This window comes from Columba livia, chromosome 2 (genome assembly GCF_036013475.1).
Source record: "Columba livia isolate bColLiv1 breed racing homer chromosome 2, bColLiv1.pat.W.v2, whole genome shotgun sequence".
Lineage (NCBI taxonomy): Eukaryota > Metazoa > Chordata > Aves > Columbiformes > Columbidae > Columba > Columba livia.
This window is the reverse complement of record NC_088603.1, coordinates 7,711,093-7,730,070: the sequence shown is the minus strand read 5'-3', so window position 1 is coordinate 7,730,070 and position 18,978 is coordinate 7,711,093. Positions and strand designations below refer to the sequence as shown.

At 43.4% G+C, this 18,978-nt stretch overlaps 1 protein-coding gene across 8 annotated transcripts in view; it reads left to right on the top strand.

Annotated features, from left to right (window-relative positions):
• PRKAG2 (protein kinase AMP-activated non-catalytic subunit gamma 2) overlaps positions 1 to 18,978 on the top strand; it is a 234,603-nt gene that overhangs the window by 72,551 nt on the left and 143,074 nt on the right. For 6 of the 8 annotated variants that reach the window (XM_065050424.1, XM_065050423.1, XM_065050429.1 and 3 more), the window contains 2 exons: positions 6,347 to 6,418; positions 18,467 to 18,746. In XM_065050424.1, coding sequence (XP_064906496.1) covers positions 6,347 to 6,418; positions 18,467 to 18,746 — 352 coding nt within the window. Of the gene's footprint in view, positions 1 to 6,346; positions 6,419 to 18,466; positions 18,825 to 18,978 lie in introns of those variants that run through there. The other 2 variants (XM_065050433.1, XM_065050432.1) reach the window with 2 other exon arrangements.

Genomic DNA, 18,978 nt, shown 5'->3' with positions numbered 1-18,978 from the left:
GCACACTGAATAATCACCAAATATGATTTTCACATACTGAGATCGGAGTTAGATTTCAGCCAACCATAACTCTCTAACTTTTTAGATTGTGCCTCTTTGGGTCTGAATATTTCCCGTTTCTTGCAGGCACGTCATTTAGTGACTTAACCCTCTGTTATTTCAGATTTGATGCCGTATCCACCTTGACACTGAATTGGGCACAGCTGGTCCTGCACAGTCAACCAGCTGATTTCAGGACCATGCTGCCTCTGGTGTCTTTATACTGTGGACAAAACCAAGTATCTGTATCTCATTTTGACCATCTCAGACTCTCCAGACCCAGTCAATTGTTCTTTTTTAATATGGATAGCCTTAAAAGTCACAGCAAGCAAATAAATTGGAATAGCCTTGTGAAGTACAAAGTTGGCTTGCAGGAGTCTAACCAGCTTTGTACATCTGTTACTGCCCACTCCCATTGAGTCATACCGAGACTTAGTCACCAGCATCCTCAGTCTCACAGTACGGCTGATGGATCTGTCTCCAAAACACATGCTGCAGTCTGGATGGCATGGGGGAGGGAGAAAAGCAAAACAATGAGCAACCTACTCCTAAAGGAATAAAGCAATGTAGCAAGTCTTATTATATAGTGCTGTGACTAGTATATTAAAAAAATAACCCAAAACCAAAAGGACAGAAATTCTTCTGTATGTGTTTTGGATCTTCCCTTGTGCAATAATTGAGTGATTTGATATAAATCCCCAAAGGCTTGCAGATAGATTTGTTCTAAAAAAGAAGTAATTTTTCTATTCAATTGCAGCTACCAAGCTCTGCCCTCTATTCCACAGAGTTCAAACTTTGGATTTCGTTCACAGGCTATTAGCATATGTAGCGTATTTGCTATTCAGAGTTTTACATAGGCTTGTGAGAGGTACAAATCCAAGGTTGACCTAAAAAATATCTGCTGGTGTGCAGACTGAGCTGAAAGAAACTGTTCACAGCTAATGTTAATAAAAATCCTGCCTTTCTTTGTCCTTGGGAGGATGTGTGAAGTGCTCATAGCTCAGTAACGTTAGCAGAGGAGGAGACCCTGAGAGCTCTGTTAAGGTGTCATGCTATATTTTGTGAGATCAGGGCTCTTGTCAGCACTCAGTTTAATTGCTCTGTATGTTGTTGTCTTTGTTTATTTTATTAAAGAAGCTGCCTCCCCATATTGGAAAGTTGTCTTAGTAAAGTGTCACCTTCTGCTTGAGTTATGTTGTAAAAAGAGACTGTAATGTCTGGCAGGCATTTTGCATCCTTAAATGCGGTGCAATCCCAGCACATATATAGAACCTAGTGAAGCAGAAAAATGTCGTCTCGTAGGTGCCACCATCAGCAGTGCAGACTGTGGGATGCCACCTGCACTAGGACTCCCAGCAGGGGAACCCAGCCTTTCAGCAGAGATGGCCCATGGGGCTACCATGGAGCTGTTCTGAGCCAAGTCACCTCTGAAACACGACCCAGGAGTTGACCGTGTTCATGGGACACGGACCCACCACCACGGGCACGGATTTCACATGATCACGTTGCTGCATGGCCGTGCCTTGGGTTTGAAGGGACAGTTGCAAAGGATGGCAGCGGGGGGACCCTTTGTGAAATATTCTTCTGACACCCAGCCCTGAAATTTTGGACCACTGTTGAGCGGGGCCATAAAAAAGGTCCTACTTCCCCTCAAAATACCTTGGAATTTGGTCTCTGCCCTGTCAATCACAGCATGTCTCAGAGGGCCTTGCTGCCTCCTTGGCTTCAGCTGTTGTGGGGTAGCTTTATCAGCCTGGCTGCCAAAGTAGCCTTGAAACAAAACAATAATAAAAAAAGAATCCTATTTCTTCTGTGGTGTTTACTGGCTTCAAGGCTTTAGTGGTCTGTTATTTAAGCTTGCAGGCTCCACAACAGAATTGCTGAAAGCCCTTTTCTGAAACCAAGGTCCCCAGCCGCAGTGGCGTCCAGACCAGCATGTCTGGGCAAGCCTTTTTGGCAGGAATTCTCCCCAGTAAGGAAAGGAACAGTGAAACTGGCTGGAAAAGGTGAAAAATGGCTTGGTTAACCAGATCTTGCTTCTGTTGCTATTTGGCTATGCTATGCCAGCCAGTATAGTTGCTTCTGGATCCTAAAATGTGGTTTTCTTTCCTATTCTCCAAAACAATTCTGAGAAAAGGTTCTTTGTTTTCCCAAGATATCAAAAAAAACCCAAAAGTTTTATTCTTCCTTCTTTTCACATAATCCTAAGTATTCTGATATAAGGGCTGCCAAAGGGGAAATAGCTGGAATTAGGAAGGATCACGCTCTAGATGTAGTGGTAACCTAGACAAGAGTCACCTTAGAGTTAGTCTTACCTTGAGAGGAGAAATTAGTGTGAAGAATGTCTCCTTCTCTGCAGACATTCAAAACCCGCCTGGACATGTTCCTGTGCGACCTCACCTGGGTGTTCCTGCTCCAGCAGGGGGATTGGACTAGATGATCTTTTGAGGTCCCTTCCAATCCCAAACATACTGCGATACTGTGAATCCGTAACCTTCCAGATAACTGGTTTCCCCCCCAGGGGAAATAGGGAGAGAAGTAGTAGAGAAGGTAAGTGTGCTACAGACAGTTATCCTGCCAAGCCTGTTAAAAACAATACAGTCAATTAAATTGGGTTTTTTAGATCTGTTACCCTCCTGCGCTATCAGTAAGAGGAGTCCTGGAAAGCTGCGGGTGGAGCGGGTGCTGGGGGACACGTCCTGGCCCCAGGGAGCCAGGCTGGCAGCAGGAGCTCTGCTGGGTCACGGCTCTGCTGTCCTCCAGAGAAACCTTTGATGGCCCTGGGGTCACAGTCTTCAGCGAATATAACAAGAGCTGCCATGACAACCTCTTGTAAATAAAAGTGGATTGAAAACAAAATAAATCTGAAGCGGCTTTGTGGCTGGAAAGTAGATGTAAAGCGCTCAAGAGGTCATTTTTTCTAATTGGGGATGGCAGGAGGGATGTCTGGCTGTCAGGCGGCACTCAGCAACATGAGGGACTCACCGAGGAAGAGGAGCGTGGCAGGAAAGCTAACAAACCTTTGCAAAACAGACTTTGCAGGTGCTTAATTCCAGGCAGCAGCAGTAGGAGCTGCAGTCTCTAGTGGCCTTTGTTCCTCAGAGTGATGGTCATAGGCTGTGGTCCCTACAGAAGCTGTCTGTCCAAGGGTATGGTGCAGGACTGGTGGACACAGGGAGCGATGCCGTTCGTTATTCAGCTCTGCAGTCCTGAATGAGAAGGACTCTTGCTCGTACCGAGACATCACTGTGTGCCTTTGGTGGAAAATTTTTAAACATCTCTCCAGAAATATGTGATTTTCCAGGGCACTTATCCCAAGCACAGTGAAGCAGAGCTGGAGAGCAAGAAAGCCGTCTAAGAAGGGTTTCAATCCCAGGTTGGTGGCAGAGCGAGCCTTCCATGGCTGTTGTCGCAAGATCAGAGCGGTCAGATATGTCGTAAGGGCTGGGGCTGCACTGTCAAGAACTATTGTGGTGTTTTGCAACACTTTTGGAGCAGTTTTTACTTCATTTTTTTTAACGGTTACTGTATCACCAACTGCATCATCACATGTGCTTCTGGATGAAGAGGAACACAAGAAAGAAACGCCTATCTAGTCTGTATGCTGCAGAGATACACGCAAAGGGAAAATAAACATCTAATATATCCTTGCTTAACCAACAGGTTGGAATTGAGAGAGCGTTATTTGCAGCCTGGCATTTGATATATGTATTTTTTCCCTCTATAAACACATGCCTTCACAATAGAGAATCCCATGAAGAAGTGAAAGATGAAAAAATGGTCGGGTAGCAGCTACAATTACAGACTTTATCACAGGACTGAAAGTACAATTATTATCCTTTTTCAAATGTTCGCCAGCACTGTATTAACAAAGAAAGGTCTCATGCTGTCCAGAGAGGTAGAGCTCCAGTTATTTCTGCTTTCAGGTAGAAATCTCCTGTTCTGCATGTAAAGACAGATGAAGTTAGCACACCTCTGTGATATCTGGGAGTTATAAATTAGAATAGAGTCATCAGCTGGGTTTTGTGATACTTTTAGACTTTAAAGTTTAATATATTTGTGTTTTTAAGCTTGGAATTGTAACTAGGAACTGAAATTTAGCTCCTAGCAAAATAGTTACACCTACCTACCCCCTCTTGGTTTTGAAAGTTTCCATGCAAAAGGAAGAAGTTATGGTTTTGTTCCCAGCTGTTCCACATTTTCCAAACAGCTTTTTCAACCCTGGTTAATAGGTATGTGTCCCATTAAACCCAGTTTCTTCCATCCAGTCTCCAGCCTTTCTAAGCAGCAGGTTTTCTCCCTGTGGATTCAAACACATAGTAATACAGGGATGCTAATATGTGCAGCTCAGAAGAGGTAATTTCCTTGATTTATTCCATGGAAAATGACTTAGCACACTTTAGATTCCAGCTTCTGCACTACCAAAGATGGGTAGAGGAAAATGTTGGTAAATCCTGTAGCTAAATTAAAGTAAACACAGAGGGATATTTTTTTGTGTAACTTTCCATTAGGCTCTTAAATTTCTTCACAGAGATTCTTCGCTTAAGTCCTGCAGTAGCATATGAAGGAGGAGTAATAATAATAATGATAATCCATTTATTGACAGTGTTTATAAATGCCATTTATGGCTGAATAATTTTTATATGGAGTATGTAAGTAATTTTGGTCTTAACTAATGATAAGAAAAAGCCAATTAATACCGAAGCTTCTCTTGAAGGTCCTGCGCTGCCTGCTTTAGCCTCCATCAAATCTTGATAACAGTGAAAATCTAAACCAAACAAACTGCCTTTTCATTGGATTTTGAAATATTTGCTTACATTGGCATTTGCAAACGAAGGTGATGTGGAACACAGACATGAGGGTGACATTACATGGTTGGGTTGGTGCTTCTGTAGGTGGTTCCAGTTGAATGTGCACAGACAGAGCCAGGAACGTACTAATTCCTCAGGAATACTTTGGTTTGTGGCCTAATGATTCGGGCCCAGCTTGGCCAAGCCTGGCTGCTGCTGCTTTATTTCTCTTTTTTTTTTTCCCAGCTTGGCATGAATTACTCCCATGTGCTTCAGTTCCAGTAATTCAGTATTTTGTTCCTTATTTTTATTATTCATTATGTAACCAGAATATTTTCAAACACTTGTAAGGATTATGCCTGAGTTATACACATTTTTGAGCATATTTGGGATTTAGTACGATTACACAATGTGATGTGATTAGATCTGTGGCTGCTCTGAATTTTGAAGGCAAGCAAGCCATGCAGACTTCCTGGCAGGTTCTAATTTTTAATTAAGCTCCGTTTGATCTCAAATTATGTTTACATGAAATTGCTATTTATTTATGTTTTGAACTGTTTAAAATGGGGTGCAGATGTGGAGGTAGGGAAGCACTGAATCCTGACATGGCAAGGGAGCTGCCTCGCATCTGGGAGGTTCTGCGCTAGGGAGGTATTCCTGACATTTAGACCAAGCTTTGGGATCCAAGCCTCCGTTCTTCAGCACACGGCGTTAGGCAACTCCATGCTTTTGGTCACAGAATTACTCATTATCTACTGTTCTGATCAAACAGATGCTAAACTTGACACTAACATAATTTCCTTATGTGTGTAGAAAGAGCTCTAAAAACCCCGTGGCTGGAACACGAAGTAGCGTAAACAGAACAGACAGCAGGAGGTAGAATATAATTGCAGTTTGGTTTTTTTAGTTAAAGATGAGCATGTGTGCTTTTCTTACGGTTTTATTGTCTTTAGTCACGCAGAACTGGGTGCTTCTCTCCAATCTGTGCAGCTGAATCTGTGATTTCCCCCCCGAGCAGCGTGTCACAGTTTTCTCCCTGTTTATTATATATGTTATGTGTTTTTCAGAACATCGACATATTCAGGTTTTGTTTATTGTTATAAATACTCTCTAAACTAAGATTATACACCCACTGAAGACAACGTAGGCCATTTGCTGATCAAGTAGCTATATTTAAACTGTAATTTCTTACAATTTTTTTCTGTGGGATTTGAGTACCTGCCCTGGAAGGTTTTAGCCAGGACTTTTGACTTTGGCTGTGCAGGTGCTTTTTCATGGTGATGTGGTGCAAGAGCTGCCCAGGGCCCCCTATTTGCTTGTTACTTCCATCTGCCATTGATTTCATAGCTAATGATATCATGATCAGAGCCCGTGTTACTGCTTACCAGCAATTGCTACGGGCAGAGCAGTAGGCACTTTGGGAATAAAATCACAGGCTGCAATTGTGGGATGATCTGGTGGAAGGAAGAAGACGTTGATGAATGTAGGACATCCATTTCTCTTCTCTGTCTTGGCAGGATCTCAGCTCGTTTGCCATGCCCTTCTTGGACGGTGATGTGGAGAGCGCAGACAAAAATGCTTCTCGCAAGGTAGGATATTTCCAAAGCTTCACCTTCGCTGTAGTGGCCGAGTCCCTTGGTAGTAAACACAATTTATTAGGCTAAAAAACGCCTGAGGTTTTTTAGCCTTTTCTGCCACACCATTTCTGTTGAGGGTGATGCACTCGGGCAAATATAGTGACTTTTGCAGATCTTACCATGATGGTGCTCGTGCAGTATAACCTGTAAATGATGCCAGCTTCTGGTGGTATCACTTTAAATACTGCAGGCGTTGTGTCTAGCACTGTTGTAATTCAATGAAGTGATATTGCATAACTGTATTCTCTGGAATGTAGTTAACTTACAAAATTTGTGGTGTTGCTACAGAGATACAATGCCCAAATAGGTGACTTCGGCTCAGTGTGTTTTCCTGGAGTTGCCTCCTGGTGGTTACTCTCTGGTTACAGTTTTTAACTGTTCGGTGTCCTTGGCACTGGCAAAATGAGCTGCCTTCATTTGCTGAAGCCACAGCGGTCAGGTCATCACATAAACAAGGTTTATGTGGAAAGGTTCTTCCTCGATGTGAGATGAACTCAAGATTTTCCTCCTGGAAGAATTGCTATGATTTGTTTTCTGGTGTCCTGCTATTAAATTAAACCAATATATTCAAGGGGTTCACTTGCTTTAAAATGATCAGGCAAGCGTATTCAATGAACGACATTAGCGATGGTTAAATGGCACCTACACGATCTTGAAAGCAATAAAAATTGTGGGTGGGATCTGTCATCTTCAGGTCCTGGCCTCATCATTTTCACAAAGCGTCAAAGTACAAGCAGGTCTGCTAAATATAAGTCTCCTGCCAGGCAAGTTACAGGCTCGGTGAAAAGAGAGAGATACTCCTCCGAGCAGCACATAACCCAAACGCTGATCTATAGCTACACAGTGGAGCAGTCTGACTTGTCACGGTATTTACAAGGCTGTGGAACTCTGTGATGATTAAACCTGCTACAAGCGATTTGTCAAGAGTCTGCAGTTCTGGTTCAAGGCAGGTGAAGCAATAAATATCTCCTCAGTGAAGCTAAATCTACATCTAGAACAATAATAACTTAGCTCTGTTGACAGCATGAGTTTCTACTCCTTTGCACCTTGCAGGAAGGGACAGTTTTTAAAAATCCATCAGTAGCTGAGCATGTTTATAACATTGGCCTTGTTCTTTTCTGCGTTGGACCTTTTAAGATTGATGTAGGAGTCACTGACGCAGAGGAACTCTGGTAGATGCCAGAGAGGCTAAAATATGCAGTGTTATCAAAAGGTGCTTGTTTGGTGGGTTTCAATAAAGTGAACAATGTGTTGGTTTTGAAAAGGGTTGTCGTGCTGCAAGAAGGCAGAAGTTTCTAACCAAAACTTGATTTTTCCTTTTATCACCTTCTTCTCCTAAAGAAAGGTGAGAAAGCTCCGTGAATCTCAGTCATGAAGAAAAAATGTACCAAAGCTAATCTCACTCGTGTAGTATTACATGATATCATTTAATGACTTGTGCTTTACCATTTATGAAGCCCTTGTTTTTCCTCTTACTGCTCTTGGGAATCTCTTTTGATGAGAACTTGTCTTGGGGACAACCAGAAGAATGTTTCAGTAGTTGCCTCTTTTTGCAGCTCCAGTAAATGCTGGTTTTTTCCCCAGACTTGGGTTAAGTTCTGCTTGTGGAAGTGCAATTCGCTTTAAAATAACCGTGCAACTGGGGCTTAACATCTGAAATTGCTTTTTTTTAACTGGCCTTTTTGACTGAGGGTATAAAACCTGGATTTTTTTCTAACATCACACTTGGAGCTCTGTACAATAAGTGCAACAAAGTGGTAAGAAACCAGCTGTCAGTGCCAAACTTCGGATAAGAAAGCAATCAGCTAGCGAAATTCAGTGCCACACATCTCATCCTAAATATCATTTTCCTTGACATGAAGGGTGTGATCTTTGCTGCTAGTGAATGATGACTGGCATCAGGCTGCAGTCTTTTATTTAATTCTCACTAAATGTTTGCCAGTCCCCGCTGGTGCTACATAAAGACATGCCCAAATTGCTGTTCTTTTGCAAGTGAGATGGTTTTTCTCTGTTCGAGTTTAAAATCGCAGTGTGATGCGTAACTTTTGTAGCTTAGAAGTCAGTATTTCATCAGTAGCTTGGCTTTTTGATTCACCGGTCGTGTTGGAGACCAGCAATCCATCAGGCCTTGCTGTCTTCCTTCACTTATCTCTTCTGTCACCTGAGCTACAGATCAAAGCAGAGAAGAGTCATTCACAACCTGTCTTTCCCATCCACCATTAATTTAATTGTCCTGTTTTTTTGTGAAAGGTTTTTAGAAACTGAATTAACATTTCTCACATAGATTCTTAGCTCTTTACCATGCAGGTGTCTCTCGGTCTCAACAATCCTCATTACACAGGGAGGAAACTCAAGTGTGGAATTATTTCTTCAGCTTCACATAGGATTTTTTTGGCAGCGGTGGGAATGTGATGCACATTTCCTGCAGTTTAGCCTTAATCGTTTCTCATTAACATTACTATTATAAATGACGTATTCCTCTTCCCTTTATGACCGATGACAGGAAGGGCATAGGGATAGTTTTCACCTTCCGCTACTGAAGATAGAGAATATAATATCATATTCTGAAGACTTGCGTAGAAGTTTTTGGTGTTTCGTGATGGAGAAACGTAGCTCTTGTTCCTGTGGCAGGTATTCTGGCCCTTCTTGTTGTCTGACAAAATGCCTTAGTGCTTGTACTGGTAGCTTTGTCTAAAACAACTGGTACTGCTGGTTGCCTCACTCAAAGTGAGGACTCTCCAGAAATGGCTTGAATCCTAACAGACAGACCTTAGAGAACCATTAAATACAGCAGTATAACGATAACCAGGAACCAAAAAGCAAGTAGATTTACTGGATTTCCTCAGTCTGGGAAAAGACAGTGAGATAGGGGCAGTTTAGAGGCCTGGAACGTCGTGACTGATGTGGAGCATCATTCAGACAATAATTGTGGTACAGTGTGGCAGGGCGGCATCAGGGGTGAGTGTCCCTCTGCACCCAAATGGCTCTATTGATTTTGGAGATACTAACACCTTGAATGCTTATAGATCCTTCATCTAAAAGGTAAAAGGATGTGGTACAGAAATTATAGGAAACCGATAGCACTTGTTTCAGCTGAAAGCCCAGGATTGTGAATGATTAGAGAGAAGAAAATGAGATGAGAAGAAAATTGTCTGTGGAGGCAGCTAGCAAATTGTAGATGGATGAGGGAAGAGAAGGAAAAAGAGAAGTTTGAAGAATAATATTCATCCATTTCTTTATGGAAGTAATAGAATTGTCATAAAAATATAGAAGAAAGCTTGGAAGGGTGCATTGAAAGTTCTACATGGGGAAAAAGCTGGAGAAATATTTACCTTAGATGATAACAGTGACTGTCTTATTAATGAATAAAGTGTAATTAAAGCAGAAGATGCTGAAGCTAAGCATTTTAGAATTAAATTCAAATAACTCTGATAAACACGCTTGGATTAATTGACACAGTTTTCTATGACTAGTGAGGATTTTGAATAAATCTTAGAGCAGAGATGAAGTTCCAAAGGACTGCAAAAACCCAACAATTACTATGTTAATATTTACATTATTTGCAATTAGGATAATTTACAGGTTTGTCAGTCTAACATTAGTCCTGGGCAAAACAATGAAAGACCTAATGTTGGATAGTTAATGATGCTATTATAATAGACTCATTTGGATTGGAATTAATGGTAAACAAGTCTTACTAAACAAATGTGTGGGCTTAAATGAATTATAAATTTGGTGAAAAATGTCATAGTGTCAGTGTCATATATAAAAAAGTGTAGCACAAGACATTTTGATTTAAGAAACTGGAATGATACTGAATAAACATGGAGCCTGTTAAATGAATAAAAACCTGGCTGATAAAATAAATTGAGACTCATCAGTGGAAAATTTTGTTTCTAGGCAGACAAAATATTCTGTTGCTATACTATATCATACTTTATCAGTGACTTGAAAGAAATACAGACTCATTACTAATACAATTTGTAGCTCGTACTAAAATGAGGGAGAATACAGTGGTAAATTCTAGCAGGAAACTCTTCAATGCAGAACAACCTGAATCACCTAAAAGACATTTTGCAGACAACCAGCCCATTTCAGTTTGGCCAAATGATGATCAGTTACTCCTAGGAGCAAATAATGCAGACTTTGGTGTGGGGAAGTCTTTCCCCAAGCTTTGGTTAGGTTTTCAGAATAGTTGTAGGCAGTCAGCTGTGCATAGATCCTGGATGTGACACACTGGTTAATGGATTAGGTTGTTTTTCGGATGTACAAACAAAGGAGTAGGGGTTTTGTTACGGCTGTGTTTGTTGGCATTCTGCTCTCAGTGATGCAGGAAAGCGTTGATGAACTAGGCTCAGAAAACATCCAAGGAGTGACTCCAATACTGAAGCTTTGTCCAGCTTCTGGTCCCAGCATTGCCGTTGTTTTCTCCAGTGACTTGTGGGAACTGCATGAGCAAACCCTGGAACAGGGAGGAGGAGCAAAATTTACGCCATTTTTAGCCCTCCTGTATAATAAATCTCCTTTTGATTTATTTTTTCCCAGTCTTTTACTTATGCATTTCTTCATGAGCAGTGAATTGGCCTCAGCAAGGAGGATGGGGAGCATGTCCTGGCTGGTGGCTCAGCCCTGGCCTGGGCCACCTGCAGTGGATGGAGCGAGTTCACGTGTGCCAAGAGCTGCACCGCCATGTGTGTGGCTCCTTCCCACCCGCTGCTTTAAGATAAATTCATTTAAGGGTTAGTAAGTGGAGCAGCAGCCACCCCTGACTCACCTTTCCTCAAGCCTGCTTCTGCATTGGAGCAGCCCTGATCTCTGTGGAAACCTCACCCCAGCCATCCAGACAGCAACGTGGGGCTCTCAGAGCTGCCAGCCACATCCCTTTGTGTTTTAATTTGGGGGAGTGTTATTGTACTTTAGTTTTGGGAAGTGACATCTCTGATCCCCTAAAATACGTTGTCATCTCAATTGTTACTGCTCATGCAGAACCAAGGGAACCAGTGGTGGTGAGTGTGACCACATGGTGCCAGGAGAGTGAGTCCTTCATTACCTTTCAGTGTAATGATGTCAGCTCTTGTGTTTCTGCGAGCTCTGTTATTCCAGCAGAATGACAGAATCATCCAATTAACTTTATCAAAGGGCTTTTTTATTGAGATGCAGTGGCAGGGCAGGAAACAAGTGCAGACGTCTATCTGGTGTATTGTCTCTAATTGTGTTTACTGTTCCTGTCAAGGGTGGTGGGAGGTGATTCTTTTTCTGTTATTCGCCTTTCAAATGTATATTTTTTTAAGTGAAGAGGCAAAATAAAGGTCAAATAACTCACTGTTGTAAAAGCAAACAGAACTCATATGCCCTAACTGTTCAGAGTTGGAGGAAAAAAGGAGCAGAGCTCAGGAGCGTTTAATAACTTTCACTTAAATTCAGTAGTATTTTGAAAAGCTGTTTAGCTTGGGCCCATTGGTATTCCAGGCAGGTTTGTTTTCAGGCTGTTCTGAAAAATGAGTCTAAATTCTCCTGACCTGGAGACAGAGAGTTTTTAGGGAGGGCATCCCCTGGGGAAGGCTGCGTGCCCAGGAAGGGACCCGCTGCTGGAGCAGCCTGGCAGGGCAGCAGAGGAGGTGCTGTGGTCAGGACATGGGCAGCGCCTGCACTTCTCTGGCTCCAACGCAATCGCTGTTCATGGTCAAGGTCTTCTCAGCACAGCTCGTCCGTTTTACTGGCCACATTGCTTTGGCAGGACACTTGTCTTCCCTGCAGTTAAGTGGTCCTTAAATTCTAGGCTGGGAGCAGAACTTGCTTCTTAGAGATGGTAAAACAGAGGGATCAGATTTTCTATGCAAAGTATGGGAAACAAAATGACAACGTTGGGAAATTTTCTGTCTGTGAGTGAGAAGAGGCAGGACTAAGGAGTGTGGATGGTTCGTGGTGAAGCATGAATAGTTTCGTCTCTTAGCACATTGAGTTGGGAGTGACCATAGAGTGGTGATTAAATGTAGTGCGTTTTAATCTTTCTTGTAGAATAAGAAGAAGAATTGCAATTCAGGTAAGAAAATAGAATCATAGAATATCTCAAGTTGAGGGGGACCATAAAGGATCTTTGAGCCCTGCTTCCTGCTCCTTGCAGGGCTACCTAAAAGTAAACCATATGACTAAGGGTGTTGTGCGGACCCTCCCTGAACTCTGAGAGGCTTTAGGCCATGACCCGTTCCCTGAGGAGCCTGATCCAGTGACCAACCACCTTCTCAGTGCAGAACCTTTTGCTAATCTCCAATCTGAACTCCCCCTGACTCAGCTTCATTCCATTCCCTCGTGTCCTATCACTGGTCACCAGAGAGAGGAGATCAGCACCTCCCCATCCTCTGTCCCCCTTGAGGAAGGTGTAGATTGTTGTGAGGTTCCCCCTTCAGCCTTCTCTTCTCCAGGCTTAACAAACCAGGTGACCTCAGAAGCTCCTCCTGAGTCTTGCCCTCGAGGCCTTTCACCATCTTGGTCACCCTCCTCCAGACACACTCTAGCAGTTTGATGTCCTTTTTATATAAATTGAGGCACCCAGAGCTGCACACAGTGCTTGAGATGGGGCCACATCAGAGTGGTGTAGACTGGGACAGTCACCTCCCTTGACCCCAGGACACGGTTGTCCCTTTTGGCTGCCAGTGCACACAGTTGATTCATATTCAACTTGCCATCAACCCAAACCCCCAGATCTCTTTCCACAGCACTGTTCTTCAGCCTCTCCTCCCCCAGTTTGTATGAAATGGCCTCAAGTTGTGCCAGGGCAGGTTTAGATTGGATATTAGGAAAAAAATCTTCCTGGAAAGGGTTGTCAGGCATTGGAACAGGCTGCCCAGGGCAGTAGTGGAGTCACCATCCCTGGAGGGGTTTAAAAGGCATTTAGACGAGGTTCTTAGGGTCATGGTTTAGTGCTAGAGTAGGTTAGCTTATGGTTGGACTCAATCCTGATCGAGATCCTGAAGGTCTCTTCCAACCAAAATGATTCTGTGATTCTATAACCAGGATTACTGTGTCACAGGTGGAGAATCCAGCACCTCCTCTTGTTAAATTTCACACACTGGTGATTGCCGAGCTCTCTAGTCTTTAGTAGTCCAAATAGTTGAAGGCAAAGATGTCTGGCTGGTATTGAAATGGCAGCTATTGGGTGGAGGGGCAAAACTGGTGGAGTTTCCCCAGGCTTAGTCCTTCGTTTGCTCTTTGCTGGTAAGGCTGAGATGAAGAACAGAAGCGTGCTAACCAAATTTGTTGATGATGCAAAGAAAAGGGTTATTTTGTCATAGGAAAGGACCTTACATAGGAAGACCTGGCTGACCCTCAGGATGAACAGTTCTTAACAGCATGAGATACAAGGCTGCTCACTTGGGATATGTCAACAGGAGCAACAGTTCTCTTCGCCCAGAGATAAAGGGCTGGGGCACAGTGCTGTTGTAGAGCCAAGCTCTTGCACCCATTGAAGCAGGATGGTCCTGTGCAACCTGTGACCATCCCTGGCTAGTGCTCTCTGCGAACCCAGGTGGCACCTGGGCAGTGCTCATGGCACAGTCTAAATCCCCATCGGATGGTGAGCAAGCCAGGAAGCCCTAAGGACAACTGCATGATGGCTTGAACCTGTGTCCAGCTGTTTCACTCCCTGGCATGGGTTAGTCTGGGACTGGTAGTGGTTTATGTTGGGATTTCGTCACTCAGGAGTTGGTCTGTTGAAAATGAAGGTGTGAGTGTGCTGGTCCATCGCAGGATGGCTCCAAGCCATTTATAGGTGTAGCTGTGAGAAAGGAAGAAGAGATTAGGAACAGAGGATTCCCACCTCCAAGGAAATCACAAAGGCAGCTATTTCTCGAGCTGCAGTCTTCCAGAGCTGCCCAGCTCCAGGCAGGTGCCAAGCTATCGCTTTCCATTTCATTCAAAAATTGAAAGTAAGTCTGCTAGATGCCAAGCACTGTAAGACACATCTTATTTCATTGCTTTATTTTCAACAGCAGCCAGTTCTGCATGTATTTTAGGAGCCTGTATAAAATCATCTGGTGTATACAACACAGCAAAGTTTCTCCCTGGTCCCCAGCTGAGAATTCTTTTGTGCTCTGAAGCGTGAAAACTGATACTGTCTTACAGCATTTTAGGATATATTCACTCAGTGCTATGCAAGGTAACTGCTTTAGCCTGGAGCAAATGCAGTCAGCTGCTAATTTAGCCCTATTGCTCCGCAGACATACAGTCAGGAGTTGAGATTTCTCTCCAGCATAGCTGGTTTTAAGGCTTATGGGGTCCAAATTTAGGTGTAGAGCTCAAAGTTCCCATATAAACTCTGCAAAAAGCCAGTTCAGGTGATAATCTGTTGATGGTTGGTGTGGTTTATTTGTTTGGGGGTTTTGTTTGTTTGTTTTCTTTTTCTTTTCCTTTTTTTTTTTTTCTTTTAAATTAGGTGAACAATATTAGTACTTAGAGGAAATCTTTAATTTGTTTGATTAGACCTTATTTGTGCAATTATTTTTATTGTACTTTCATTGCGTGTTTGGACTTCTTATCTTCAAAAGGCCAATTATCCAGTCAGGGTCAAATGAGCCATATCGCCGTGTTCATTTATTAGGCGTGTTTCATATTTCTGCCCGTTCTTACTTCACTGCTTTTCCTGGACAAACACAAGCTGATGTACAAGGGTTATGAATGTGAGAAACCAGGCTGCAATGCTTTTTTTCACTGCGACATCTCAGCTGGAGGAATAGTTATCGTTCCAAAGCACTTGGGGGGGGTTTGTGCCCACTCGCCTGCCATAGCTTCAGGAAATGAGTCCAAAAAGCATGAAGAATGGGCTGCTGCTCCATCTAGGTGTAACCTGCCCCCAGCATCACTGCCAGAGTCATCACATTGACTCTGCATGGGACCGTGGGGTTCATTCCGCAGCAGAGATCCTTCCACCTTCCAGCTGAAGCAGGAGAATTAACCTTGCCTTCTGACTTTTATATGCGCTGTGATAACTATTGTTGCTGCTGATTTTACTCATAGATGTACCTAATCACCTTTTAATACTTGCAATCCATTAGCCTCAAATAATATTCTAAGAAAGCAATCCTGTTGTAATTCCCAAAGCAAAATCACAGGTATTTATCTGCTTTGATGGTGGGTGTAACCTCTGTATAATTAACATGTGGAGTGGCTGGGGAAGAATTCAATGTAGTAATTTCCTTTAATTTAGTAGCATGTGCATGTGTATTTAGCAGTGTGCCCCCGGTGCTCCGACAATTAGCTAATTCATCTGCTTGACACAATGGAAAGAAAGCAACTGGTTGTGATTGCAATAAATAAAAATATCCTGCTGCTTCTGCTTGGAATTGGAGAACAATTTGCTTTTGTGTCTCACTTGTGTGTACAAGGGAATACTGACATTTTTTGATGAATTATTGCTTGACATTTTACATTTCTAGAATAGCTGTAGCCTGTGAGGATACCATAGTCTTTTAAATGGGTCTCCTATCGGGGAGTCGTTATTATCAAACAAGCATGCAGAAAAGATAACATAAAATATTAAGGGGGGCACCAGAACGATGTCCTTCTCTCAGCTTTACAAATGTCATGGCTTGTTACTTTAGAAAAAATTATGATGAAATTACCATCCTGGGAACAGTCCTAAATTACACCAGTAGTGGTATATTTGTATTATGATTAAAAAGAAATGGCAGGCAGTACATTTGGCAACAGACCTATTTAAATCACAATGCAGGAGGAGGTGCTGTTGTGCCACTTGGCTGATTGCTGGACTATGTACTTGTGAAGAGAACAACGTATAAGCAGTCTCAGATGATTTACAGATGATATTTAAGTAAAGTTAATGAGCCTTTATGAAAAAGCTACCACTTTGGGACTATTTACTCATGACAAAAGTGCCATTTGTTTATTAATTTACTTATAGCGTGGCTATTATTCCAAGTCTCAGCTGAGGGATTGTGCTCTATTATTCTTGATAAATACTGGCCGGGAGATGGTCTGTGTTCCCACTTGGGGTGGGAATGAAGGAGATATGGTCCTCACGGCAGAACAGATGTGTGATATGAAATGACTTTTCAAGATTGCACGCAGAATCCATGATGGAGTTGGAAGCTCAGACCACTGCATTAAGCACAAACCATTACTTTTATCTTGTCTAATGGATAATGTCAGTGTGTTTGGTACCCAGTGCTTCAGCTAGAATTGATTTATCCTTTACAAAAATTTCCCCTTGAGGGCAACTGTTCTTCTAATTCTTCTGCAAAAGGATGGGTATATTTTTGTCTGTGCTGTCAAAAATAAGTGTGCAGGTACAAAGATGTGCCTCTTGAGGGACATCCCCGTGCTGTGCAGAGGGGCACAGAGCAGAACTCATCAGCTGTCCAGGGCTGTGCTGGCACATCTCCGTGCCCCTCCTGGTGACCTACACTATTTTTGTCCATCTTCCAGACCAAGTCCCACTTGCCTTTTAGCTCAAAAACCTTCCCAAATGAGGGACCACGCTCTCTGCAGGCCCTCCTGCAGTTCCCACAGCACAGGACCCATTCCAGCTCTGTCCCATCCCACGTGGAAAGAGGAGCAGGTCCAAAGTGCACATGCAGGAGACGGGAAGGATTCTGAGAAGTGGAATCCTGTGTTACAGAGGGAGCAGCTATTTGGCCATCGTGCTGCTCATGCATATTTCTGCAAGTGTTTTGGAGCTGTGGCCAAATGTTATTTTGAAAAGGGAGTTAATTGCATATATGTTTTAAACTCAGCTGACCATTTTTAGCTGGATTTGTATACACAAGCCCTCCACTTACCCAAAGGAGGGCATACATACCTATGAGGCTTTCTTTCATCTCTTCTCTCATCTAAGTCATCCTAATAAAAGATGCCATTTTTCCCTACAGTGACTCCCATGGCAACAACGCCCATACCTAACTAGACTAACACACATCAGGTGGCATCTTTGCAGGCCGAAGTTGCTGTCTGCTCCATAGTTCGTTTTGCTTTATTGGGAAGAGAGGAGCCGGTGTGCAAAGGGCTTGAAACTCAACGGCACGTTGTGCCCCTGGGCACACACACCGTGGCTTTCGCTTACGTGTTCCCTGGAGACCTGGAACCCACCGCTGCCTTTTGCCAGAACAGAGCCCTTCATTCACGAGACATGCCCCCAGCTGAAATAGCAGCCTCGTGGCCACAGGAGTACTTTGTGCATCCAGAGGGAAATAAACTCTATGTGTGGCACAGGCAAATCCCACAGTGGGTTTTGGGTCAGCCTCTGTTAATTGTACATGGAGAGAATTTAATCTTTGCTCCTTTTGTTTGTTTGTTTTTCTGGATATTTATCCCCCTTGCTGGGCAAGCCCACACAGTGCTGTGTTGTGCACAGATATTCACAGTAGCTGGAAAGCCAGCACAGGTCCCAGAAGAGATAGAGCTGTTAGAAAGGTCGTACCCAAGCTCAAGGGCAGGGTAATTAGCAGAAACGTTGCCACTCTAAAATGGTTCCTCTATTTTTGGGACTGGAGTTGCAATCCCACAGTTGTGGCTATGCCTGTCATTGTAGAGACCTGTCAGGCACTTGGGAGCTTGTGCACTGTCCTGTGTCGCGTCATCCAGTGGAGGTTTAAGTATCATAGATATGCACTTAAATTCAGGAGGAAGACTTCGGGGTGCTGTGTTTCCTTAATGGTGATCATGCATTGCCCTAAATAAACCAATTGCCGGTCACCTTTCAGTTGTCCAGGGAAGGAAGAGGGATGTGTTGCAAATGGTAAAGAAAATCCTGCATTATATGTGTGATGATAAAATATATACACACATGTTGAAGACTTTGCCTTTAAGAGCAAGGGGCAGCACAGAGCCTCATGCGGGCAGGCGCAGGGGAAGGTGTGGTCTGGCTAATCCACCACCCAAACAAACAGGAGTTGATTGTGTTGAGACAAGTGCAGAGACCCTGACGGCCTGAGCTGAACTGAATTAATGGTGATTTTTCTCTTTTCTTCCTTTTTCTCTCCTCCTTAGGCGGAAGAAAGCTGCTCTGCTGGCAGTCCTTCAAAAGGCCTTTTCTCAAAAGGGCTCCAGAACCGACCTTCCAGCCCTGTTTCTGCCCCTGTGAGATCCAAACATAGCCCTGGCTCACCCAAAACAGTGTTCCCCTTCCCCTACCAGGAGTCTCCCCCACGCTCCCCACGCCGAATGAGCTTCAGTGGGATCTTCAGGTCCTCCTCCAAAGAGTCCTCCCCCAATTCTAACCCGTCTACCTCTCCTGGGGGCATCAAGTTTTTCTCCAGATCAAGAAAAAGTAAGAAATTGCTCATGTTATTTCAGGAAGATACACGGTACCTCTGGGCTTGGCCCATTCTTTACCTGCGGTAGTGAAGTAAGTGCAGATGAGGCATGTGCTAATTGTTCGTTTTCGCTTTCACTCACCATGTGTTTTGGGTTTCTGACATGCTGACCATTAGGGTATGACCTGTGCAGGGCTGAGGAGGGAAATTACGCTTCAAAGCTTTGCTTAGAAATCTGCATCCATG